A 27,794-nucleotide genomic window follows, 5' to 3' on the forward strand; every position below is an offset into this window, starting at 1 on the left:
ACCATATGATCATCTCAATAGATGCAGAAAAAGCTTTTGACAAAATTCAACACCCATTTATGATAAAAACTCTCCAGAAAGTGGGCATAGAGGGAGCCTACTTCAATATAATAAAGGCCATATATGACAAACCCACAGCAAATATCATTCTCAATGGTGAAAAACTGAAAGCATTTCCTCTAAGATCAGGAACAAGACAAGGATGTCCACTCTCACCACTATTATTCAACATAGTTTTGGAAGTCCTAGCCACGGCAATCAGAGAAGAAAAAGAAATAAAAGGAATACAAATTGGAAAAGAAGAAGTAAAATTGTCACTGTTTGCAGATGACATGCTACTATACATACAGCATCCTAAAGATGCCACCAGAAAGCTACTAGAGCTAATCAATGGATTTGGTAAAGTTGCAGGATACAAAATTAATGCACAGAAATCTCTTGCATTCCTATACACTAATGATGAAAAATCTGAAAGAGAAATTAAGGAAACACTCCCATTTACCATTGCAACAAAAAGAATAAAATACCTAGGAATAAACCTACCTAGGGAGACAAAAGACCTGTATGCAGAAAACTAGAAGACACTGATGACAGAAATTAAAGATGATACCAACAGATGGAGAGATATATACCATGTTCTTGGATTGGAAGAATCAATACTGTGAAAATGACTATACTACCCAAAGCAATCTACAGATTCAATGCAATCCCTATCAAATTACCAGTGGCATTTTTTACAGAACTAGAACAAAAAATCTTAAAATTTGTATGGAGACACAAAAGACCCCGAATAGCCAAAGCAGTATTGAGGGAAAAAGACAGAGCTGGAGGAATCAGACTCCCTGACTTCAGACTATACTACAAAGCTACAGTAATCAAGACAATATGGTACTGGCACAAAAACAGAAATACAGATCAATGGAACAGGATAGAAAGCCCAGAGATAAACCCACACACCTATGGTCAACTAATCTATGACAAAGGAGGCAAGGATATACAATGGAGAAAAGACAATCTCTTCAATAAATGGTGCTGGGAAAACTGGACAGCTACATGTAAAAGAATGAAATTAGAACATTCCCTAACACCATACACAAAAATAAACTCAAAATGGATTAGAGACCTAAATGTAAGACTGGGCACTATAAAACTCTTAGAGGAAAACATAGGAAGAACACTCTTTGACATAAATCACAGCAAGATCATTTTTGATCCACCTCCTGGAGTAATGGAAATAAAAACAAAAATAAACAAAGGGGACCTAATGAAACTTCAAAGCTTCTGCACAGCAAAGGAAACCACAAACAAGACGAAAAGACAACGCTCAGAATGGGAGAAAATATTTGCAAATGGATCATCAGACAAATGATTAGTCTCCAAAATATATAAACAGCTCATGCAGCTCAATATTAAAAAAACAAACAACCCAATCCAAAATTGGGCAGAAGACCTAAATAGACAGTTCTCCAAAGAAGACATACAGATGGCCAAGAAGCACATGAAAAGCTGCTCAACATCACTAATTATTAGAGCAATGCAAATCAAAACTACAATGAGGTATCACCTCACACCAGTTAGAATGGGCATCATCAGAAAATCTACAAACAACAAATGCTGGAAAGGGTGTGGAGAATAGGGAACCCTCTTGCACTTTGGTGGGAATGTAAATTGATACAGCCACTATGGAGAACTGTATGGAGGTTCCTTAAAGAAGTAAAAATAGAATTACCATATGGCCCAGCAATCCCACTACTAGGCATATATCCAGTGAAAACCATAATTCAAAAAGACACATGCACCCCAATGTTCATTGCAGCACTATTTACAATAGCCAGGTCATGGAAGCAACCTAAATGCCCACCTACAGATGAATGGATAAAGAAGTTGTGGTACATATATACAATGGAATATTACTCAGTCATAAAAAGGAATGAAATTGGGTCATTTGTAGAGATGTGGATGGGTCTAGAGACTGTCATACACAGTGAAGTAAGTCAGAAAGAGAAAAACAAGTATCGTATATTAACGCATGTATGTGGAACCTAGAAAATGGTACAGATGAACCTGTTTGCAGAGCAGAAATTGAGACACAGATGTAGAGAACAAATGTATGGGCACCAAGGGGGAAAGCGGAGTGGGGTGGGGGTGGTGATGTGATGAATTAGGAGATTGGGATTGACATGTATACACTGATGTGTGTAAAATGGTTGACTAATAAGAAAAAAAAAATTTTTTTTAATAATAAAATAAAATAAAGTCAGTTCCCAACGTATTAAGAAAAGTATCACTGGGGCAGAGAAATGGTGCATCTGACCCTTATATGTCTTTGTCAAGGGACATTTTTGGGACCTGGGAGTGGGAATCCATACTGTGCTGCTTCCAAGGATTTCTTTGAATCAATATGTGGATGGTGTAATAGGAAGAGCACTGGACAGGGAGTCAGATAGACCTAAATTCTCATCCAGGATCTGTTTCTAACTAGTTGGAGAGTAGGCAAGAATATCTAACATCTCTGGGCCTCAATTGTCCAGATCTATAAAATAAAATTCCAGATCTCTAAAAGGGAGTAACTTCTATGATTCTCTTTGGCTCAAATGTTGACTTTCTTATAAAAAAAATTTTTTTCTGGTGCTTTACTACATGCCAGGCAATAATTATCAGAGCTTTGTACTCACTTAGCTCTCTCAAAAATCTTATGAGGAAACTGAGGATTAGAGAAAATAAATCATTTGCCGCAGGTCATATAGTAAATGGTAAAACCAAGTTTGAGCCCTGGAGGTTGATTGACTTCCAAGTGCATGCTCTGAACCCGAGCGCCATGCTGCCTCATTGTCCTTGGGCTCCAGGGTGCAGGCACTGTCTTAGGCTCCACAGGGGGTATAAAAATGGATGTGACAGGTCTTAAGTAGCTTATGATCTTGAAGAATAAAATAGGTCTGGATTATGACAGTCAAGGAGACTATTAGACCCCTTTCCCTCCAAAACACGTTTAGAGTATGAGAAGCTTAGCATCAATCCCATCACATAAACTGACCTTAGAATCTAAATACAATTCACTCAACGAGACACAGGTTCAGATGGCAGAGTGGCTCTGATGACTGCACCATAGAGAGTCCCATCTTCCCTCCCACCCCACTGAGCAGCCACGGCTAGAAGGCCTGGTGGATGGTCCCTGAACCCCCCAGAACCTCAGTGGAAACTTTTCTTGCTATTTCTATCCCCTGCCACAGCAGACCACTGACTCCAGATCCAGGGGGAGTCCACAGAGGCACAAGGAAAAGAATTATGGAGCTGAAGCGGGGGCCAGAAGGAAGTCTTTGGATCAGGGTGGCCGGATTTTAAGCAATGGCATCAACAGCACCATCTCTCGGGAAAAACATGATAGGCTCTAAGAAGAGGCTTCATTCTAGAAGTCAAACGTGAGTCAAACTTTGACATTAACAGAAAATAATTCTTGTGAAATTATTCTCTGGGTTGTCTTATACCAAATTATAGTGTGTTCTGATCATTAGGTTTGCCAAGAAACTAAAAGAATAGGTGAATAAGTCCTCTTCCCAATATGCCAATACTGGAACAGTGGGGGAATACATTTCTAATACCTTAAGTTTGGGGATAACTGAAGGTCAAAACATAAGGCAGCAAGATGTTTTTGTTTCAATCATTTACAATAGAAACCTTTATAAAATGCTTTTATAAGACACACTTCCCTGCCTTGGTTCACTCCTTTTCTCAGTCAGGCAGGGTCCACTTTCTGATTAGCTACTGGTGAAAGCAGTTGCAGCCATCATCTAACTAGTTTTCCTGTCTCCATTATCTTTCCTCTTCAATTCATCCTTCCGACCGTTTCTGGTTATTTTCTTAAAATAAAGGTTGGATCATGCTATTCCTTTCCTCAAGAATCATCAGTGGCTCCCTGTGGAATAAAGTCAAGCTTCTGTATCAACACATTCAAACGCCTGAACCTGCTGGCCCTCCATTGGCTCCTCTTGCAGCCGGATCTTCCTTATTCACTTCTAGTAATACCAGACAGCTTGTTCCTCCATCCTGCACATTTGGTAGTTTTCTGCTCTGCTCGTGCTGCTACCCCAGCCCATCTTCCTTCTTCCATGGAAATCCCTGTCATCCCTCCTCCATACGGTCTTTCCCAGTCCCTCTGGTCATAACCCATCAACTTCTTCCTCTGAGCCCTCGTAGATGCTGCTGGCCCCTTGTGGCATGTACTTCATTCTGCCCTGTGCTATGACTAAGTTGTCTGTGTCTCTCTGTACTGAAAAGCAAGACCTATTTAATTTATCTTTGGGTCTGGATGGCATTTTGCATTTGTAGTTCTGCATTAATAAAAGCATAAACTGATAAATGTGTTGAATGGGTGACAATGAGGATAATAATAATAGATTCCATCATTGAATACCTATGTGCTTGGTGCTAGGGGTAGTGTTATAAGTGTATTTCTTCATTTATCCTCAAAACAGTACTATGTGGTAGGTGCCATTATTATCTCTGTTTTACAATCGAGGAAACTGGGGCTAAGGCACATGTGTCTGAGTCACATGGCTGGTGAGTATGGGGGCTGGATTGGAGGCCAGGCTGTGTTGGCTCCTGCAGCTGAAATCTCATGTGAACCACCTGGCCCTCCACTGAGCATTCAGATAAAACCAAGGAGAAACAAGCATGGCCCAATCCAGGCACTGTGGCTCATCGAGGCAGAAAAGAGAGAAAAACATCATGTGGTCGAGGTTATTTGATTGGCCACCCACCCTCCCCCAGCCACATCCATCTTCTGGTCCCACAGGCAGCTCACTGCGTCACACTCATAAAGTCACAACCTAGCAAGCCACTGCCCAGACCGAAAAGCGTAACCATCCAAATATTAGATCCAAGTAGTGGGTGGTTTTCCAGCATCTCAGGGAGCCTCCCAAAGTGTGAGGGTAGTGGTTTTAGAACCAAGCTCCCTGGGTTCAAATCCTGGCTCTGCTCTTTACCACCTGCTTGGCAATGGACCAGTGCTTTAATTGTTTAAAGCTCAGTTTCCTCGCCTGTAAAACAAGGATAAGAATAGTGCCTGCCTCACGTTTTTATGAGAGTCAAATAATGTAATACATGTGAAATGCTTTGCAAAACCTGACACCCATTAAGTACTGTGTTAATGTTATTCACTGTTATCTTAATAAACCCTCAAAACGATACCAATTCTACTTCACTCTAATGGTAACCACACGGTATGGCTACCACAAAGAGTGGATCCAAGAAAGCCTCTAATGTAGTGAATAAAATTTTCAGGAGGGTAAGTTCAAGTTGAATATGGGCCAGGTGGTGTGGGATTGCAGGCCCCTGCCAAGGAGCTGAGTTGCTGGTTGGGCCTCCTTGTCAGGGAAAGCCTCTTCTGTTGTGCTGTGTACCTGGTTGGGGTTTATCCTCTATTTACTGTGTCATGATCCCATGCTACACATCCTTCCCTTGCCAGGCCCAGGCTTTGCGATTCCTGTGGCCCTCCCATGCCCGAGGGCATAGCACCTGGCACTATGCGACATGTGAGAATGGCCAGGATGGCTCCATCTCAGCATCTGCTCCAGGCCAAGAAATGCAGGATTTTGAGCTTGGGCCCTGGGATCGGGCTGCCTTGCTCAGAATCCTGATTCTGTTATTTTCTAGCAGTGTGACCTTAGGCAACCTGTTAACCTCTGGGCCTCAGTTTTCTCATCACTAAAATGGACATTATTTTTAGCACCTGTATCATAGGATTTTGAGAGAATGAAAATGAAATAGCACATGGAAAGTACTTAGAGGAGTACTTTACATAGAGTAAGGGCCCAGTGAATGATGATTATTACTATTAATTTACTTTCTCTGTAATTCTCACAGTAACCTGAAGGATAGACATTCTTATCTCCAGGTAAGGAATCTGAGGCTCGGGGAAGTTACAAAACTTTTCTAGGTTCAGTGCTTAGGGGGCAAAGCCAGGATTCCAACCCAGGCCTAAAAGACCTCAAAGGCCAAGATCTTCTCACCAAGCCAGCCTCTACAATGGAAATAAAAGACCTAGAGTCTAGAGAAACAATCATGTATCAGAGTGAGGATGACCCAGGGTGGTATAAAGTTTCCTGGTGAATGTCCCAGGACCTGATCATAATGCCAGGTGCTGGGAGAGTTTGGAGAAGGGTGCACTGAGTGAGGGCTGAGAGGTTACACAAGGCTGTGTGCCGAAGGTGGGACTGAACTGGGCCTTAAAGGATAAGTGGGGCTTGGGCAGGAGAATGACGATGAAGGAGGGTGTCCTCCTTCCACCCCCAACACAGGGGTTTTTGTATCAGTCCCAGAAGCACGGCTTAGCCAGTGCATGGAAGGGGGCATCCCTAAGGCACAGGTGCGCACAGAATGGCCGAGCGGCACTGGAGAGTCACAGGGAACTACGCCGACAGGTAAACAAAGCTCGATTTGTTGCCAGCCAAGGGGATGCTCTGGCCTCAGTGGGCACTGCAGGTTCTGGTGACAAGCTGGAGATGGGGGCGCTGACGAGCCTGGTGTCTGAGTAACCCAGGTGTGAAGAGACAGAGGCTGAACCAGACTGGGGCTCTTGGGAATGGGAAGGGATGGCTGCAAGGACAGTAAAGGACTCTGTGTTGAGAGCTTGAGGGAAAGGGTGAAGGAGAGGGTGTGAATTCAGTCTCTTGGTTGGGGGTCATCAGGAGCACCAGAGACCCTGGGCGGACCTGGTGGCCTCCCAGCCATGGGCACTGAGAGGTGCACTCCATAGCTGCGTGCAAACACACAGCCTCGCTGCGGCCCTGATTCCACTCTAGAAGCAGTGCTCTCGGCCACTGGGCCCTGGGCATTTCCCCTCTTTGTGAGCTGGTGGTGGAATGCAGGAAACCAGTGGGAAAACTTGCGGCAGGATGCAGGAAGCAAAGAAGGAAGGAGAGTAGTCTAGCTGTGCTGGTGGGACAGACACAGGGAAGGAACCGAAAGCAGAACCACAGAGGCTGCAGGGGAGGCAGTGAGCTGACAGTCCCACTGGGTACACCCGAGAGGAGAAAGAGATGTGACTTAGCATGGGGAGCTGAAGCCAAAGCCAGATCCAGGCTGGCTAGGAGAGGTGATTTGAGTCTAAATACTTAACGTCTTAGAAATTCCGACTATCTGTATGTTCATTCATCCTTCACAGGGCCCTGTTGATGGGTGTGGGTGTGCAGAAATGGGGGACACAGTCCTGGCTTAGTCATCAGCTGGCTGTGTGACCTGGGGCAGTCACTGTACCTCTCTGGTCTCCAGTTATCCCTAACATGAGAAGCTTGAATTGGGTGATCCTTCAGGACTTTCTAGGTTTTAAAATACCTTTGAGTCCAAGTTTCATTCTTCTAGTCTTAGTTCCATGAGGCAGCACTGGTGTTGAATACAGCTCTCCCTATGCTCAGCTTTGCTGGTACCACCAGTTAGAGGGTAACCAGGGAGACAACAAATCAAATGAATGCTGGCTTCACTAAGGACACCAGGACAGGGGCAAAAGCAGGTTATATTTCACTCTTTTGTAGACACAGGGTTGTTATGCATAGTCTGTGTTTCAGTGGTGGGCATTTACCCAGCAATCCCTGTCTAAGTATCTTTCTTTGCCCTGAGGTCTCCCCGCTTTATCATTGCTCCATCTCTTCCCCAAACGTTATCAGTGGTGGGAGGAGAAGGTGGACCTCCTGGGGACATGATAACAGCCCCTGGATGTCAGGGCCCTAGGGTACAAGGAGAGAGGCCTTGTTCAAACCTCTCAGGGGCTTGCAGAGTGACCAGTGGGGCTTCTGCAGTGACCCCAGAAGACTCTGGGGGCACCACGACTGATCTCCCCTCCCCACCCTCCCTCTCCAGCCAGACCTTAGACTCAAAGATAGAGGAGGCTGCTCAACTCTGAACGTTCAACAAGCAGGTGTCAATGTCAGAGGCTCTGGGGCTTTCAGAATAGTAAATAAGAAATGCCCCAGAAAAGTGTAGCCATCCCAGCTTGGGCCACAGGGAGGAACAATGGAATGGAAGCCTGGGGTGGGTCTTCTTTTTAGTGGCTGCAGTAACCTTGGACAGGTTACGTAATGTTCCTGAAACACATTTTCCTCATTTGTGAAACCGAGATAGTCATTTCTATATAATGTGCTAATGGGAGATTAAATGAGCTAACGTCTGTAAAGAGCTTAGCATAATGCCCAGGACAGAGTAAACACCCAATGTGTTTTGGACATCTTCCCTTCCCACAACAATGCCAGCTGCGCAGGAGTAATACAGTTTGCTCAGTGGGCCGTGAGCTCCCTGCCAGCAATGTTCCCTCCTCAGAGACCAAGTAGGGTTGTGAGGTCTGAAGTGAAAGCAACAGGCTGCACACTGGCCTGACCTGCATCTGTAGGAGGTCCAGGCCTCCATTCTTTGTATAATTCAAGCTTTGTCCTTACACACTCCACTAGAGGGACTGTGGTTACTCTTTTCCTGACCTCTGGGGGGCGCTGGCCCTTTCTATCCTCTGCTCTCTGAAGGTCAGCATCACCAAGGTCAACACACTCTCCAGCTTGGCTTAAAGGGTTTGGGAAGCGATTTGCTTCCGGAACTGGGAAGAGGACATAATTCCAGCATCCAGCTGAAACAGATGGGGCTGTTTCAGAAGCCTTGGGTGGATCAAATCTGCACAGACCTCCAGGGAGCACTTGATAGGCTTCCTGGGCTCAGGAGGTCTGGTGGGCTAAGGTCTCCAAGCACTGGGGCCTCCAAGGTCCTTGAAGGGTTGGTTTCTGAGGCCCCAGGCTTGCAGCTGTGCAGGGACCCCAAGGCTCAGGGAAAGTAGCTGGAAATGCTCCTGGGACATGAGTTGGGGGGGGGCAGGGAGTGGCAAAGGGGGTACTAAATGCAGGTGATGATGATGGTTTTGCCAAAAGGACCTTTTCCAGGGATTGAGCGTAAGAGCAGGGAGATTAGGCAAGGCCGTATTGGTCTGGTGAAACAATAGGATGAATTTTAGAGATTCTGGAACTTCAACAGATTTGTCTTTCAGTTCAGGAGAATCAATAAGGACAGAGTTGGTGGTTTATAGCAGGGTTTCTCAAATGTAATATACATTCAAATCCTCTGGAGTTCTTCTTAAAATGCAAATTCTGATCCAGTAGTTCTAGGGTGGAGCAGAGATTTTGCATTTCTAACAAGCTCCCAGGTGATGCTGTTGCTGCCAGGCTAGGAATTACACTTTGAGTAGCAAAGGCTTAGAAGACCTGACTGGGCCAGGTTTCTGTGTTCCAAGAGAGATTAAGTACAAATGTACTGATATCAAGACTATTTGGGGGGTTTCAGGGAAGAGAGCAGGTGTCTGAGGTCAAGAAAGGGAATACTTCTGAGCATCAAGGAGATTGGAAGAGGCAAAGTTCTAAAGCCAGGGAAGGTTAGGAGAGACTTGCTTCATCACTGGGCCCTGGGCTCCCAGGACTTGTGTTTCTGCCAGTGTTGAGTATTTGCTTTGGCGGGAACCTAACAGATCTTTTGGTTCAGTCCTGCATGATCTAGATAAGGAGAAAAGAGTGAGTTGTCCAAAGTTACACAGCCATTTAGCGGCTAGGCATTGAAGGACCTTGTATGCAGGCTCGGTAGTTTGCAGTTCTTCTTGTTGGTGATGTAGAGCCATGAAAATATTTAAGCAAAGGTATTTCAGAACAATTCTCTGGTGGAGGTTGAGAGGACCCCATGGAATTAGGGATTCAGGAGACTACTTAGAGGCTTTTGTTCTAGGACAAGCAAGAGATGACCAGGGTCTGAGCTGTAGCCATGTCAATAGAGAGGGGCAAAGATATTTGAGAGACACTTAAAAGAGAGAATGAATAGGATTTAGAGATCAATTTTTTGTGTAGAGGTTGAAGGAAGAGGAGGAATCAAGGATGATCTCCAGTGTGTGTGGGTTAGGCAAAAGGGTGAATAAATCATGAATGCTCCCTGTCTTCTGCCCTAGTAAAAAGTAGAGGAAAAGAAGGGGCCTGGGTGAGGGGATGAGCAAGGAGACAGTTGACTATGAGGAGACCATCAGGAGACATCCATCCTGAAGTCAGATAGATCGAATTGCCTCTGAGCTCCTAACGTTTGTGTCCAGCATCTCCAGTGCTGTTGGGTCATCTACAAAGTGACAAATGTTCCTGCTAATTCCCCAGGATTCAAATTGAATGTCACCGTCTCAGAGAGACCTTCCCTGACTGCTTAAGTTGTTCCCCTACCCCATACTGATTCCCTATCACTGCATCTGCCATGTTCCTTCACAGCAGTTACCATGTTTGGTAATTTGTATTTACCTGTTTGTGTTCTGATTTATTATGTGACTCCCCACTAGTCATTAGGCACTTTAAGCTTGAAGACTATATTTTGTTCCTTATTATATATCTAGCACAGTGAGTGTCAAACAGGACACTCGTGTAATAATTGTTGAGTGAATCAAAAACTGTGTGGTATGGCTGAAGCACCTGGAGATGTTTATTCTAGAGAAGAAGCCATTCGAATGACCTCACTTCTTAATTCTATCCTTGAAGTTGCACAGAACAACTCTGTTTCCCCTTTTTTTAATATTTAAAAACTTGTACTGTGTGGCCACCTGGAGAGACTTAGGAAGCCGCAAGAAATGGACCTCATCTTCATCCCTCCAGGGCTGTCTCTCCCTGACTGGACCAGACAGGCTTGGGAGGTCATCACAGGAGGTGTCCAAGTGGAAAGTGGGCCTTGTGTGTGGTGCATGGTGGGGGGGGGGGTATCTTTAAGCATTGGATTGGATGTTAGATTATATGACCTCTGGGGTCCCTTTTAAACCTGAGACTCCATGAGTCCATATTTTCCCATCAAACTTTTGGATACCTAACAGGTTCAGTCTGCTTTGATTTCTTTTCTTTTTTAGAACTTGGAAGGGAAAATGTATTTGTTCTCTTTAACTTTTCTTTTTTTTTGGCTGCACCACTCGGCTTGTGGGATATTAGTTCCCCAACCAGGGATTGAACCCAGGCCCTCCGCCAGGGAATTCCCTCATTTGCTTTTGATTAAGTAGATTTTAGACAAGATTGGGTGTGTTCAGGGTGGTATGGCCATAGACAAATTAGGTAGATTTTAAAAGTCAGAACGGGGTGTTTATTCTTTAGCTCCAAATTGCAAAGGAATCCCCTAATCAACTGTCTAGGCTTGCTGACTGATTGGCAATGTGAGGTCAATAAATACGGTGTGACCTAGTGAGTTCTGCAAAGTGACCAATGGGTCAGTGACCAGACTTGGTGTGCTGGTCAGCATTTCTGAGTGTGATAAGATTTCATCAGTGCCCAAGGGGAACTCAACTACCTGATTTAATGCTATCTTGATCAGTGGCAGAAAAAAATAAAATAAAATAGTAATCATCCTTTAAGGTTGTGATTTGGTTTTAGCTGTTGCCCTATAGAGGGAGAGTCTTCATCAATGTCTGTAGCTTTGTGGTTTTCACTGAGGGCTGTATAGATCTGTCCACATCCAGGACATCTTTATATTTAAGCCAGTAGAAAGAGATTTTAGACCTATCCTCCCAATGCATCTGTTCTAGAAAAGGAAAGTGTAGTGGATACTTTACTTAGCTTACTGCTGCCATAAACACTACCAATCTCAAGACTAACTCCTCGTCCCTGACAAAGTTGATCCTAGGTGGAATGGGGTTGCAGGGCAAAAACTTGGAGAGCACTGATTAACTATGTGCTATCAGTAATTTATTCCACACCCCTCACCCCCACCTCACTGACCCTCAAGTATCTATTTTAACAATTCTTTGTCTAGGAAGCCTTCCATTCCCCACTTCCTGCACATTCTCCACCTCAGATTAGATTAGGTACTGTTGCTATGTACTTCCATAGAACTTTGTGCTTCCCCATCACGCTGAATTGTAATTGCTTTTAATATCATTTATCTTCCCTTCTAGGCTATAAATTCTGTGAATATGGAGATTATATCTATTTTATTTTCACTGTATTTCTGCTAAAACCTTGTATGTGCCTGGCACATGGAAGTTGCCTAGTACATATTTGATAAATAGGTGAGTGGATGGATGGATGGATGGATGGATGGATTGAAGGACTACTACCTCCCCACTACAGTCAAATGCCTAATAGATTTGGTCATTCTTAAAATTAGGATGGGCTCCTTTTGTTTTCAAATGAGTAGAACAGTGTTCCCTTTTTAAGAAGTAACTGTGAACATTAGATTAGTCAAGAGTCCAAGTATCTTAGAAATACTCTTACCTGAGGCATAGTCCCTTCGCGGAACACTTGGAGGTGCTTTGACTTTCAGCCTGTAAATAACAAATTAGACAACTGGTCAGTGAGTAGGACAACTGTTGTCAAGGTCCATGATATAAGCATGTTTAGAGATAATGGATAGATAACCAATAGAATAATAGCTTCTTTTGGACTCATCACATTGAAAGACTAAACGTACTGTAAACGTAGTGAAGCCATTAGTCAGCGGTTTCCCACCTCTCCCCATCTCCCCAATGTGGCTGTGGCTTGACAAAAGTGAAGTTGGGAAGTGAAAGGGCTCCGAGAGGCCAGAATACATGTAAGCGCTGAACTCAGAGGTTCAAGGAAGGTAAATGTTGATTGGTTGATAGGAAGGGAAGAGAAGATGAACTCTATTTTAACAAATAACTTAATAAATGCTTTAAATAATAGTAAAAAATTAGCTATGATCAACAGTTTAGCTGTAGGTTGGACTGAAATTATTTTTGTACTATTGAAAAAATGCCAAATAAGTGAGCAGTGAGTGTCTCCAGCTTGGGGATTGTGATATTTAGATTAGAAGTTGAACTGTTTCAAGCACTCTCAAAACTGCTATCTTTATGCACATATAAAATGTTCTGAATATTCACAATGCTTCCCCACTCATTAAAAGGAGAAAACTAAAATTACATTTCAAAAATGTATCTCAGTTTTTAGGCTTTTTACAAGTTCTGACAACACTTTCTCTCTCATTATTTGAAATGGGTAAGGTTTATAGTAAATTATTATTTTTAATAATAGTTACCCATTTTATTTAAGAATGATTTGCTTAGTGAAATTTAAAATATATATGAATAAACCTATATAAAACCCAGTAGCCTTCATATACTAAAATATCACATCTCTTTATATAAGCAGTGTATAAGGTAACCATTACATACAAAACATATTTCATTTTTGGGGAAAAAAAGCAGTACAGAAAATCATGTTTGATTACAAAAAACAAGCCTTATAAACCAGAACTGTAATGTTGCAAAAATAACAATATTTATATTTGCCTAGAAATTCTGCTTTTTGTTTCCCCAAAGGCTCTCCTGTTTATTATTTCATTTAATTCTCAGCAAGCCAGCAGGGCGAGCTGGGAAGACATTGTCATTAGACCTATGATGAGGTCCAGAGAGAGATTGTCCAAGGTGCTGAAGGGAAGAAAAACAAAAACAAAAGTGTATCTGGTGCCAGATCTCTTCATGACACAGTAAGATTTCAAAAAACACAAACCAACTCTTACTTGTTATTGCCTTCCTTTCAAAAAAGAAAAGAAAAGGTATTTTAATACCCCCAAATGTGTGAAGGTCATCATCTCAGGATAAAGGACAGAATCAAGAGATTACCGTTGGTCACTGAACACCGACCAAGAATAAGAGGTGTGGTTTGGGCCTCACTGAGCAGCCAGCAGCTGCATGCCAACCCCCAACACTTCAAGGTCCTTATTTTCTCATTTGGCCATGAACCAGTGACAACTCTGTTATGCTCTTCTGTTAGGAAACCAGTGTGCTCAACTGTGCTTCCTCCTTTCAAGGTGGCACCTGTTGCTTGGTTACGAGTGAGAGCTTAACTTCGGGGCACTTAGACCCAAAGGGCCACTGACTTCACCCAGGGTAATGACTGTGGCAGCCATATTTTCCAAGCTGAGAAGAAAACATGGTTTGTCAAGTAAAAGTGCATTTAGGGATAATGGGCAGAATGAAGTAGAAATTATATGGAAAAATTTGAGCTCCATGGCTTCTGTTAAGTATGACTGGCCATGGAATAAAGAGATATTTTATACAAAGACTTCATATTATTGAGAGAATTGGTGTATTGTAAAATTGGCAACTGTGGGATAATTAATCTAGAATTGCTAGTAATTAAAACAATGACTGGCAGGGTTCTCTCATTTCAATGAGATTCTATATATATCAGAAATAAGAAATGAAAATAATCACACACCTCTCCCCATCATAGGACAGAACACGAAGACAAATTCTTCTCCTGTATGAGATGACCACTGCCTCACAAGCAGAAGACCATTTTAACTATTTTATGATGATCAGTTATACATATTGAAACTCATTTACATTTTATAGCCGAAAAACACCACAAAAAGTGATTTCTTACTCTTTTTTTTTTTTTAATTTTATTTATTTTTTGGCTGCATTGGGTCTTCGTTGCTGCGTGCGGGCTTTCTCTAGTTGTGGCGAACGGGGGCCACTCTTCATTGCGGTGCGCAGGCTTCTCATTGTTGTGGCTTCTCTTGTTGCGAAACACAGACTCTAGGTGCACAGGCTTCAGTAATTGCAATACACGGGCTTCAGTAGTTGCAGCGCGTGGGCTCAGTAGCTGCAGCACGCAGGCTCTAGAGCACAGGCTCTGTAGTTGTGGCGCACGGGCTTAGTTGCTCCGCAGCATGTGGGATCTTCCTGGACCAGGGCTCGAACCCATGTCCCCTGCATTGGCAGGCAGATTCTTAACCACTGCTCCACTAGGGAAGTCCCTGATTTCTTACCCTTAAGTTTAGCAAAGACCCAAAAAAAAAAAAAAAAAAAAAAAAAGATACTCTGTTCTGAAAGCACAAGGAAATGAGCTTTTATCCACTATTGGTGGTACAAAATTTTTGGACAGCAATTTGGTAATATCAAGCAAAATTTCAAGGGCACAAATCCTTCTACCCAGAAACTAGAAATTTCAGTTCAGGAATTTAGCTTTCTGGTACATTCAAAGTCTGCAAAGGATATTTATTGAAGTATTATTTGTGACAGGTAAACTATAAGAAATGGCCACAAAATTTTGACAGATATTATCAAATTGGCCTCCAAAATGTACATTTAAACTCCTACTCCCACTTTAAAAAATGTCTACCAATATGTAACTGGTTAAATGAATAATACATTTATAGTAGACTATTAATTATCTGTTTAAAAGGTATATGGTGGGCTTCCCTGGTGGCACAGTGGTTGAGAATCTGCCTGCCAATGCAGGGGACATGGGTTCAAGCTCTGGTCCAGGAAGATCCCACGTGCCGCGGAGCAACTAAGCCCGTGTGCCACAACTACTGAGCCTGCGCTCTAGAGCCCACGAGCCACAGCTCCTGAGCCCGCATGCCACAACTACTGAAGCCCAGGCGCCTAGAGCCCGTGCTCCACAATAAGAGAAGCCACCACAATGAGAAGCCCATGCACCGCAACGAAGAGTAGCCCCACTCGCCATAACTAGAGAAAGCCCGCACGCAGCATGAAGGCCTAAGGCAGCCAAAAAATAAATAAATAAATAAACTTAAAAAAAAGGTATATCGTTATTTTTACATACTAACAAAGAAAGATGTCCGTGATTTAGCATTAATTAAAACCAACAAAGCAAGTTGGTAGAACGTGTATGTGGTATGATGCCACTCATGATGAAAATGTATGTACGTACAGGTATGGACTATATCTATGTCAGTGTGTGTATGTGTGTGTGTAAACATACACATATAGATATATAAACCAAATTCACTCATGCTGTGTCCATTTCTGGGGAGTGGGTTAGGGTGGGGATAGGAGAAAGTGAGAGATTTTGACTTCGTACAATTCTGAACTCTTTGATTTTTTTTTCCTGGTGAATCTGTATTACTTTCATAAAAACAAAAACAAAAAAACCTTAAAAAAAATCTTAACAGAATACCATTTCCCCTTTCCTCTTGACTTAGATTTTGAGTGGCAAATGCTGGTATGTACAATGTACAATTTCTATTCTCTAAAAAACAAAAACAACAACAACAACAAAAAGAACCTAAGGGGCGTGTGTGTGTGCGTGTGTGTGTGTGTGTGTGTGTCTGTGTGTGCAGGAAGGTTTGCAATTCTAACTTGCCCTCTCCAAGTGCCAATTGAAAACACCATTTTAAGGCCATAATTGAAAAAGCAGAAATCAAAATATGGAAACAGTTACGGCATCCTAAAGAAGTCAGGCTGTGTTCTTGCAACTTCTCTTTTGGATTTCTCCAAGTGTGTCCTAGTGACCCTTAGCTAAGTGGTCAAAGAAGCTGATTGTCCTGCTTCTATAAAGGTCTCTTTTGATGTTTGCCAGGCACCTTGAATGGCATAGCTCAGCTTTCCAGCAGTGAGAGAGAAAAACAAGGTGCCTGAGCACCACCCACTCATTCACCATGTTTCCTGAATATGGGTCTGACCACCATGACTCTAGCCATGAGTAAGAAAGTGTCACATGCTAGAGAGGTTGCAACTCATCACTCGGGTAACAGGGAAATTTTGTGTTCTTCCACTTAGTGCAGGCTGACCTAAGATGTTATTTACATAAATAAGTGCTCACATAGTGCTATGGCATCTAACTTACTTTTTGATCTTGTTCATTATTCCACCTTCATTGTTCTTGATGTCATGGACCATTTTTTGAAGCTGCCTGTAAGAAATGAAATTAAACATAAAATATTAACAACTAGGTTGATTTTTTTAAAAAGTCTTCTCTCCTTCCTGAGTATAAAAAAAAAAAAAAGAGAAAACAACTTACCATAAACCCCCAAACAGCATGAATTATATTGTATTTCATTAAGTTGACCATTTTCTACTTGAGCAGAGGGAAGGTGTGACTGATTCTATAAGGAGTGTGGTCACTGGGCCATGCCCCCACCTGTTGAAGTCTGGGTCAGTCTCAGGCTGTAAGAGGAATTCTGATTCTCAGATATGTCTGCTCTGAGGAGACATGTGAGCTATCACAAGCCTCACTGTTTATCACTTATTGTCCTCGGAGCATCAACATTGCAAGGATGGAGCTACCTTAAAGGACACAGTATAGACAGAAATCAGCCTCAAGATTTTTTTTTTCTTGGTTAACTTTACTAGGTAGAATCTGGAAAATTGAACAGATATCTGAAACTTCCGCAGAACAAAAAGTAATATGCACAAAATCGAAAGATAAATGACATGCTGGAAGAAATATTTGCAGCACATAATATAATAAGAAGAACTACATGTTTTGATTAACAAAGAAATTTTACAACTCAGTAAAAAAATCTTAAAAATGTGATAGGAAAATGAGCAAAAGATGTGAACGCAGAGCTAACAGGAAAAAAATGCCAGTGGCCAACAGACCAATGAAAAGTTATTTAACATCACTTATATTTAAAGAAATCTAAATGGAAACAATGAGAAATCATGTTCTGCCTATCAGACGGGCAAAACTTAATAAGTGTAATAATTCCCAGGGTTGACAAGTGTATGAGAATACAGATATTCTTGGGAATATAAATTATTACAATCAATATCTGTCAAAGTGTAAAACCACCATGCCTTTTGACCTGGAAATTCCACTGCTAGGAATTTACCTTATGAACATAGTCACAGACTATACAAACATTATACATATCAGCATGTTTATTCCAGAATTATGTGTAATAACCCTAATCCTTCCTGCCTTTCCCACTAAAAACACCTGGAAACAACCTAAATGCCCATTTATCATTAAAAGGGAACTAGTTAAATACACATTGATAAAACCATAAATGGAATACCACAGACCTTAAAAAAATACATCTATATTGCTGATATGTAAAAATACTCGAGATATTATTAAGTTAAATGAAAATGGAGGATGAGGAGAAAGAAAAGAAAGAAGGAAAATTCAGAATATGCATATATTTTTTTGTGGGGAAAAAAAGACATACATACATTTGTGCTGGTATGGGCATAACTTTTTAGAAGGACGTGCAAGAAGTTGTTAAATGGTTTTCAAAGCTAATTGTAATTAGAAAAGTTTATAAATTAGAAAAAGGGTCAGAGTATAGGACCATGTTTTGTTTTCTTCGTAATGATTTTCTAACTTAAAATGTATCTAAATAAAATTTCACATGGTTCTGCCTTGAAAGAGTAACATATTTGAATTTACCTTCCAGGCAAGCCTTTCCTTTGTTCTGAGAAAGCTATTTCATTGGGCCCTTTAGTTAATGAAATGTAAACTTGTATATAGCCATTGTTCTAGAAGAAAATGGACTTTTTCCATTAAAAAATGCAGATTTTTCTCACTTTGGGAGCTAAGCCCTCTGTTAGCTAATATGAAGAGTGGTGCATAATTAGGCTTAGCATAGGTCTAGGAAACCCCGTTGATTGGAATTGGAATCTGGGAGAACTAGTCTCTTGGACTATGTATGGATTTATGACTCATATGCTGCAAAGTTTTTCGGTGTAGGGATGGAGCAGTTCAGAGGATGAGAGGACAGCTTGTCAGAGGAACTCCGCCTGGCCTGGCCTGTTTGCGTCCTCCACTAAGTGTTAATTTCAGGCTAACTCTCCCGTGCTGATGTTCTGCTGTAGTTGTTTCCTGAGGGCCACTGGGCATCAAGGAAATGGCGGAAGATTTATTGCACAGGTGATAGACATTCCTACTCTCAACAACCTTGGGAAAAGGGAGATTGTCAAACAAGAAGTGGGAACTTAGACTGGGGATTTGGGGGAGCTCTTTTCCCTTCTAGGTCTAATGACTGTGAGGACCTGGAGACCTGAAGAGCACAGACAAACCTGAGGGGTTTTCAGTGGTGGGGAGCTGGAGGGGTGGGGAGGTAGCTCTGAACCTGAGACTGGGTCTGGGCCTCTGCGTTGAGAAGAGCCATCCACAATGCCATCAGTAGCCATTTTCAATGAGATAATTCTCTTTATTGTCCCTGAATCTTCAGTAGTATCCTGTCAGGATCTGCAGCCCAGCCTTGGTTGGGCTGTGGGGAAGAGTGTTTCCCATTGGCACGGAGCGGTGGAGTGCAGAGGGAGGACAGGCTGGAGAGTGGAGTAGAAAGAGAAGAGAGACTTCTTTCAGAACATCCTTAAGGCTGCATCTTGGGGAATCATTTACATAACTGGGGGACCCACTGAGGGGCCCAAGTTCAGATATGGGAAGGTCAGTGCCAGTCATAATAAGGAAATGAGGCCACATCTTATATCGCCAGTTAGGGAGGCTGGGCATGTTGACTCCATATGTGTGAGAGCTCAGCAAAGCACCGGGCTCAGCGGCAGAGAGAAAAGGATGGATGAGAGAGAAGAGGACCAACTGGCCCATCAGAGACATACAGAGGGTCCTTCAAGCTGGACTCTTGAGTTACCTCAGAACCATACAGTATTCTAGAATTTGTTCACGTACATCCTGTGCAAACCCCTTTCTCCTTTACCAGAGGAACTATAGAGAATCTGTGAGATAGAGGAATGAGTGAAAATGAAAAATAGGAGGTCTGGGAGTAGAGAGGGAGTGAGATTGAGAGAGAGGTTGAAATGGATTGATTGGAAAGAAATTGAATAATTTCAAGTGGAGAGCAGAGGGCACCCCTGGTTATAAGCTGACTGTAACCGAGTGGAATGTCTTTAGCCTAAGTTAATGCCTAACCGGGTAAAAGGACAAAATGAGCCAGAGTGAAGGATCCTATCAGAGTTCCGTCAAGAGTGGGACACAGGCAGAGTAATAGGGAGCCAGCGGCTGATTTGCATAAGTGACTTTGCTGTAGGCATAGACAAACAGATGTTACAAATAGTTGCAAAAAATTTGATGTAATTTTGTCATTTGTTCAACTTGGTAGTTGATGCTTCTTGGCATTTCCTAATTACTTTTAATTATAGATTATTAAAATAATTATAATCTATAACTATAGTAAATTGTTGAATTTTTCTCCTCCCTCTGCATCTCATTCACACAGACCCTGACGTGCACAGACTGCTCAGTTACAGCTGCCAAACTTAGGTTACCTTACAAGTCAGTGTCCCCCAAACCAAGAAAATGTGGTAATGCTCTCAGCTCATTTTATCAACTCTTCATACACTGTGTGATGCACAGCTTTTGCTGCCCTCTAGTATCTTCTGCTCCATTTTGGAGCACATTTTTTCCTCTGCCACAACTTGAAGGATATGCAATAGCAAAGAAATGTGCACCTGGACTGTTTCAGGAGAGGATTCTCTTGAGCTGAACATCAGTTGTTTCACTGTGATAAGTTGTGTGTGGGTGAAAATAGGTAAGGCATAAAAGAGCTGCACTTTGATTTTCCGTTTCTGAGATATCCTTCCATGTTTGGGAGAATGATAATAGGATCACAATGTTCTAATTTTTTAAAGTTGTGAAGAGACAGCCATGTGTACGTAACAAAATAAAACAAAGAACATAGCTTATCTAATACACATTTTAAAACAATATTAATATGTAATTTTTAAGCAGTACGGCATTTAGGCATTTAAAAATGGTGAGCAGGTAATGTAAATAATTATATTTATTATTCCTTATATAAACCAAATTGAATTTTATATTCTCTCCTTTGCCATTGTTTAAAATTTTTTTTCAAGGGTTTGAGTTAATATCAACAAACTTAGTTATTTAACAACACACTGTAGTAGTGTGGCCCTGGCTGAGCCTGGATCTCAACAAATTTAGATCCCACGAGGTCCTAAGAGAGGAAGATTCATCATTTGAAAGTTACCAGCAGTTTTTTGCCTTCAAAGAAGCAGCTTACTTTAGAATCTGATAGACCAGTGGTCCTCACACCAAACTGCACCGGAATCACCTGGAGGCCCTTTGAAACCCAGAGTTTCACTCCACCCCCGGAGTTTCTGATTGGGTACGTCTAGGTAGGGCTGGAGAATTTGCATTTCTTTTTTTTTTTTTAAAGTTATACAATTTATTTATTTATATTTATGGCTGTGTTGGGTCTTCGTTTCTGTGCGAGGGCTTTCTCTAGTTGCGGCAAGTGGGGGCCACTCTTCATCACGGTGCGCGGGCCTCTCACTATCGCGGCCTCTCTTGTTGCGGAGCACAGGCTCCAGACGCGTAGGCTCAGTAGTTGTGGCTCACGGGCCTAGTTGCTCAGCGGCATGTGGGATCTTCCCAGACCAGGGCTCGAACCCGTGTCCCCTGCATTGGCAGGCAGATTCTCAACCACTGCGCCACCAGGGAAGCCCAAGAGAATTTGCATTTCTAACAAGTTCCCAGGTGGTGCTGACTCTACTGCTCAGAAGCCCACCCTTTGGGCTCAGCTGTGACGGGTCAGGCCTTTTCCCACTGCAGGCCTTTTAGTTGTGTCAAGTAAAGCAAACACCTGCTTGAGGAAAATTAAAATCCTTGTTAACCCCGTGCAAAGTTTCAGACAGAGAAGCTGAGTGGTCAGTTTGGTAACCTGATTTGGACGTATTCTTTACCAGACTGTCACTTCTTTATGGGACTTGATTTTTCTCTGTGTGAATTTAGACTACCTTATGCCTGTATATTTTTATTTTTCTTATCGTCACTTTCTTCTTGAGCCACAGTTTGTAAAAGCTGCAGAGTGGAGATGAAGGGGCTACAGGAAGGATGTGCCCCTGACACTGTGCAGTAATCCAGAAGCAACTGGACCTGCTCTGAGCAGAGTGCTATGGCTGGGATTTTGCCATTCCTCATATGGTGCCCTAACACGGAATAGCACGGATTGTGGTGGCATTGGGATGAAGACACAACCATAGCCCTATCTGTGGGGGGTGTGCTGTCCTTGCTGTCACTTGTCCTGTGAAGACTGCAGTCCAGAAACCAGCAGTGAAGAAAATGAGGATGTGGTCGGCAGGTCTTGGGCTCTGGTATCGGGATGTTTCCTGTCTTCCTGGGGCCTCCTGGTTGCTGGTCCCTGGACTACAGGTTGAGTTGACCTCTAGTAGCATTCATTCTCATGATGCAGAGGTGAGCTGGCACTCTGGCTGGGAGCAAAGCAGGGAGGACCTGAGGAAGGGTCCAGGACACTAAGCGAAGCCTTGACTAGTAGCAAATATAAATCATTCTTTGTGTTATACTTCCCTTCTGTTATTCCTCAAACTTCAGTGAAGTCTTATTAACTCTGTTAGGCTGTGGGAAAATAAGGGATGGGTTGGTGGAAAGAGGTGGAAGGAGCCCAAGAAATCCAGATGGAACCTAGAAGATACCCTCTGCACCAGAGAATGGCTCCTAGAGACTGATGAATGGATCTGGACACAAGCAAGAGCCAGAGTAGAGATGTGGGACGTGCAAGCAGCCCCAGGACACCCAGAATCCCAGGGGAAGGAGTTCTGTAAAAGTGGGCTAGGGCTACTATGATTTGAATGGCAAAAGATAACCATTTTTCTTTTCTTTTTTTTTCTTTTCTTTTTTTTTCTTTTCTTTTTTGGACTCACAGGTAAGTAGTGGCTGGTTACACAGGCTGTACAGTTTTTAATTTCTGATGATTTCTGATTTAAAATGTGATATGTGCTAAGTAAAAGAACCCAATCTGAAAAGACTACATACTGTATGATTCCACCTGGAATCTGGAAAAGGCAAAACCACGGAGACAGTAAAAAGATCAGAGGTTTGTTAGGAGTTCAGGAAGAGGAAAGGATTTTTAGGGAATATGGGATTTTTAGGGCAGTGAAACTATTTTGTATGAGACTGTTAATGGCAGCTGTATGCAATAGATGTTCATTGTAGATGAACTTGGGTAGATTTCCTCCAGGCCGGAAGGTACTCCAGAATTGGGTTTTATTATTATTGTTGTTGCTTGGGTTTTTTTTTTTTTTTTTTTTTTTGGTAGTGGCAGGGAGGGTTGACTGAGAACACTCCCCAACCTGACATGGCTGATTGGCATGGAAGGATGGACTGGTGGGATGCAGAGCTCCACTAGGGCTGGGATTGGGGTGGGGGACACTGGGAAGGCAGCTGCACGTGGCCAGATCAGCAAAGAGTAGTCCAAAAACAGACATATTTCACTAAAAACCTTTCTAATAATTTTTATTATATACAGGACATGATTTAAAAGATGGTATCATCTGCAAGAAGTGCTTTTTTTAAAGTTTAGTAGAAAAAAATCAGAAAACATCTTGTTTTCCTTTTAGCTTCTTAGTGCACTCACAGAGGACCATGAAAAGGCAGGTTTTAGTGTATTTTTTTTCACTCTGTTTTTCTAGAAAAAGTGGAATATAAAGCAATGTTAATCTGAGAAAATCCCTATTTAATCTGGATTAAGGAATGGAGTAAAGAGGGTTTCATATTCAAGCAACTCTTCACAAACAAAAAGAACAGGCAACTCCTTCCTCCTTCTTCATCCCCCACATCTTAACCTCAAGCCCAGTTCTGGAGTTTCATCCTTTCAGTATGCGTGGGGCTGGTCCTTCTCCTGAAGCCAAGATCCAAGCCTACAGCTGCCCCTTTGCACCAGGAAAAAGCTGCCTCTGCCAGTGTACCTCTCCAATCCATGCTCTGAAGCTTTGTCAGGGCCTATTCAGCTAATGTTTCTAAAACCCAGCTTTCACCAGGCCACTCCCTCCTCAAGCAAGGAGATGGGGTTTATAGGCAACAGGAAGCCTTTGGAAACCTTAACTCAGAGGCGTGTCATGATTAGGGTGGAAGAATGGAGGAGGGCCTGGGCATGGTGACACTGGTGGCTCAGAGACCAGTAGGAAGGCAACTCTGCTGGGCCCTGGCCCAAGCCCACAGCAGTGGGATCCCCAAAATAGTGGAGTAACACTAGGAGTGGCCTTCAGGGCCTCAGCTGGGCAGAAGAGAGAATTGACGGCCACAAGGCCAACAGTTCTCACAGAGGACTGTGCTGGAACACAGCACCGTGTCAGTAGACCTGGTCCTCTCTTCATTTAAAATGTCAGTATTTTGTTCATCATGGAATTTTTTGCATTAATTTTGATTTTTAAAATATTACATGAAAATATTATTTCTTGATTTACTGACTTGGGGGGCCTCCCCCTTAAAGTTTAATATAATTATTTGATTTATGTAAGACATGTATTTGTCTTATTTACTCCACAAATATTCAGTGAGTGCAGACTGAGTAGGGCATGTGTGGATCCAGAGCTACCCTGAACACAAACCCTGTGTCTGGTAATGCAGGAAGAAGGTCCCTTCTGCCACCACATCACATGTCAGAAGCCTCTGACCTATATCAGACCAGAGGGCAGAGAGAGACAGATGGGTGGGGGGTGGGAATTCTCTGATTCACACAAAATATCTTCCTTTTGGATAACTTCTGTCTCAAGACTGAAGTCTGGCTACCGACCGTCATTTTGAAGCAGAATGCCACTTTTTAGTGAGTATTCTGTTTTTTGCATGCAGCAGACCTTGTCCTATCACCAGCTTCCCTCCTCCGTCCTTTCCACAGCCTCTTCTAGCCCTGGCCTGGCTTCCTCATGCCCCATTTCCTCCAGGCCAGCCTTTCTGTGGCATTATTGATGTTATATTTAGATTTGCAAATTCAGCAACCAAAGCTGCTTCCTTCTGGAGAGCGAGTCCACGGTGAAGCTGGCACAGAAGTTTTGGCAAGTCCTCTCCATCCTGTGATAACCTGAGAAGCCTCCCAAGAGTGAGGTAGCTCCCCCAGCCCCATTCACAGACGCAGATACAAGGCCCAGGAGGTCACCGGGCTGGTCTCAGACCACACAGCTCTGAAATCCCAACTCCTAGTTTTGCCTGTCATCAAGGTAGTCACAGAAGTTTGGTGGTGAGAGAGACTCTAGGAATATCCTGGGTCAGCCTCCTCTTGGAAGGGAGGACACTAAATTCCAGAGACATTTTGCCATTGCGCCAAGATCAATTATTGAGGATTCCCCCAGCTCTTTCCCTCACACCCTGCTCCTTCCCTTTCCACACATGGTCCGAGTCTCCTTCTAGAGGACCAGCTTTTCCATGGCAGGGATGTGCCTTCCAACTTCTCATACCATAGCCCAGAGCCATGGTTACAGCCCAAGCCCAGGGAGCCAGGCTAGTGGTCAGTTGGATAATCAATGGCGACAACAGTGAACACCAGCACTCACTGAGCATGTGTTATGTGCCAGGTACTTCACGTGCATTAACTCATTTAACCCTCACAACCCTGTGAGGTAGGTCTTATTATTATCTCCATTTTAAAAAGTGTGATCAAAAAATAACCACATAACATTAAATTTATGATCGTAACCAATTTTAAGTGTACAGTCAGTAGTGTATTCATATACACATTGTATATTCACATTGTTGTGATTATCCTAATTTTTATAGTGAGAAAATATTTGCCCAGAGAAGTAATTTGCCCCAGGTCCTACATGTAATAAACAACAGAGCTGGGATTCAAAATCGGGCCATCTGACTCCAGAACCCGTGCTCTCGACCACCCCTGGATGACATGTGCTGACTTGTCTCAGCTTGGGCCCCTCACCAGGGTGGATGACCAGCTTCACCACGTGCCTCTCTGGGCACCTTCCTCTCCATCCCTGGAGAAGGCATCCAATCCCTCTACCAGCCAAGTGGTTTTTTACCGGGGACACATGTGCCCCCACTGCCCTGCCACTAGTCTCCAAGGTCAGACTTGTTGCTAGATGGTTGCATGGTCTCTTAGAGGCCTGTTTCAGTCTTTAGGGAGGGGCAGAGAAAAAAGAGGAAGGGACAGATGGCAGGAAAAGGCGGAAAGAGAGGGCAGTGCACGCAGGCGGCAGGAAGGAATGTGGCAGGGGCTCTCTGGGTCCAGAACAGGCTCACAAGCAGAGTGGCTGAGGTCAGCTGCAAGGAGACCTGGGTAGCTATCCCCGTGTGCCCTTCTTATCACCCTAGTCAGAAAGGCCACCTAAGAGTCCTGGAGTAGGGGCATGTGTGCACCTTACACGTGAGCATCTTGCGGCCTGGGTTGTCTTACTAACCACCTATTAACCAGAGAAAGTAATTTGCAAGTTTCTGCAGACGCTCCACCATTTCCTTCTTTTTTTCCCACTGAGATCTGCAAATATTTTGTGATAGTCTTTGGCAAGTCTAGACTGCTGATCTTGGTTATAAGCAGACCGAAATTGGGCTGACTTGGCATAACCAGGACCAAGGATGATCCTATTCATACCCTGATTCCTTTCCAAAAAACTCCTTTCACACTCTACCCTATCAGAGGCAGTTAGGCTTGGGCCACACCATTCTGACACTGATGAGATGACAGGAAACTAGGTTATACTAGCTGTAAAAAGTTCTTAGAAGATTTGCCCCTTGATGTGACAGCAGAAATTGTCAGGCTCTCCCCCTCCCTGATTTTAGGGGTCTGTAGGGATGCAGCACTTTCCTTCCTCTTGCTGATGCTTGCCCTCACTCACCCACACAGCAGGGAGGGGCTGGGATAGAGTCAAGCTTCTTCCTAAAACATGTGAAAGCAGGTCGTGAAAAGCAAAAAAGTTAAGGGAGGCTCATGGGTTTGGAAGAGCCCCCAGAGGTCCTGTTATTTAATCCTGTACTGGGTTCTGATTTTTTTTTTTAAACCTATTTTTTTTTTTAATAAATTTATCTATTTTTGGCTGCTTTGGGTCTTCGTTGCTGTGCGCGGGCTTTCTCTAGTTGCTGCGAGCGAGGCCTACTCTTCTCTGCAGTGCGTGGGTTTCTTATTGCAGTGGCTTCTTTTGTTGCGGAGCACAGGCTCTAGGCGTGCGGGCTTCAGTAGTTGTGGCACGCGGGCTCAGTAGTTGTGGCTCATGGGCTCTAGAGCGCAGGCTCACTAGTTGTGGCGCACGGGCTTAGTTGCTCTGCGGCATGTAGGATCTTCCCGGACCAGGGCTCGAACCCATGTCCCCTGCATTGGCAGGCGGATTCTTATCCACTGCACCACCAGGGAAGTCCCTGGGCTCCGATTTGCTTCTTGTTCTAACTAGGTGCTGGTAGCAGGAATTTTGTGATGTTTACAGTCTTTCCTCTAACAACATAAAAATTATTGTGTGAAACTGATGATTCTCAAATTTGTAAGACTCAAGGATAAATAAGTAACTCTAATCATTTTCAGAAAATTCTGAAAATATAATCCTATGTAATTCTAGAAAAGGAATATGTTTTAAGAATTTGAGCGTGTTCTTTAAAAAATTAGCCTTCACGTGGAAAAAAAATGAGCCGTGGGTGTGTCTACATGGTACACCCACTTGTCTGGGCATTCATTTCTATAGCTAAAAGCATGGATATTTTCAGGGAGTAAAGAGAGATTTTGCAGAATGGTATTTCCGATACATTGAAAAAAATTGACTCAAGCTCATTTCTTTGGGATCTTAGTGAAAAAAAGATATTGGGGAATATCACGTGTAGGGATTGAAGTGGAAGGAAGCATTGACATTCTTAAGTGTTTACCATCCAGAAACATTTATCGATAATACATTTTTTATTTTTTTGGGCGCACCGCGCAGCTTGCAAGATCTTAGTTCTCCGACCAGGGATCTAACCCGGGCACACTGCAGTGAAAGCCCTGAGTCCCAAACACTGGACCGCCAGGGAATTCCCCAGTTAATACATTTTTTTTTTTTTTTTTTAAAAACAGCTTTGACACAGTATCTAATTGGTCGAACAAAAATATGATCATGGATCCTCATAATATTTTATGGTAAATATGGAAAATAATTTCATTATCAAAAATTCATCATTCCACCATTTCAAAGTGTTCAACTCAGTGGCATTTAGTGAATTCACAGTGCTGTGCAATCACCACCACTAACTAGTTGCAGAACAGTTCATCGTCCCAAGTAGTCATTAGCAATTTTAAAGCAGATTTTTTTTTTTCCAATTTACCTTTGAGGCACACGAATAGCTTTTGTTTTAGTCATGTTAAGA

The 27,794-nt window shown here is 42.9% G+C and overlaps 1 protein-coding gene across 1 annotated transcript in view; it reads right to left on the minus strand.

The window, feature by feature from the left end:
• Positions 1-27,794, minus strand: part of BLNK (B cell linker) — a 79,894-nt gene that overhangs the window by 42,678 nt on the left and 9,422 nt on the right. Inside the window, exons 2-3 of the mRNA XM_068548282.1 lie at positions 16,587-16,652; positions 12,243-12,292 (exon numbers count right to left, since the gene is read on the minus strand). Coding sequence (XP_068404383.1) covers positions 12,243-12,292; positions 16,587-16,652 — 116 coding nt within the window. The remainder of the gene's footprint in view (positions 1-12,242; positions 12,293-16,586; positions 16,653-27,794) is intronic.

The sequence above is a fragment of the Eschrichtius robustus genome, chromosome 7 (genome assembly GCF_028021215.1).
Source record: "Eschrichtius robustus isolate mEscRob2 chromosome 7, mEscRob2.pri, whole genome shotgun sequence".
Lineage (NCBI taxonomy): Eukaryota > Metazoa > Chordata > Mammalia > Artiodactyla > Eschrichtiidae > Eschrichtius > Eschrichtius robustus.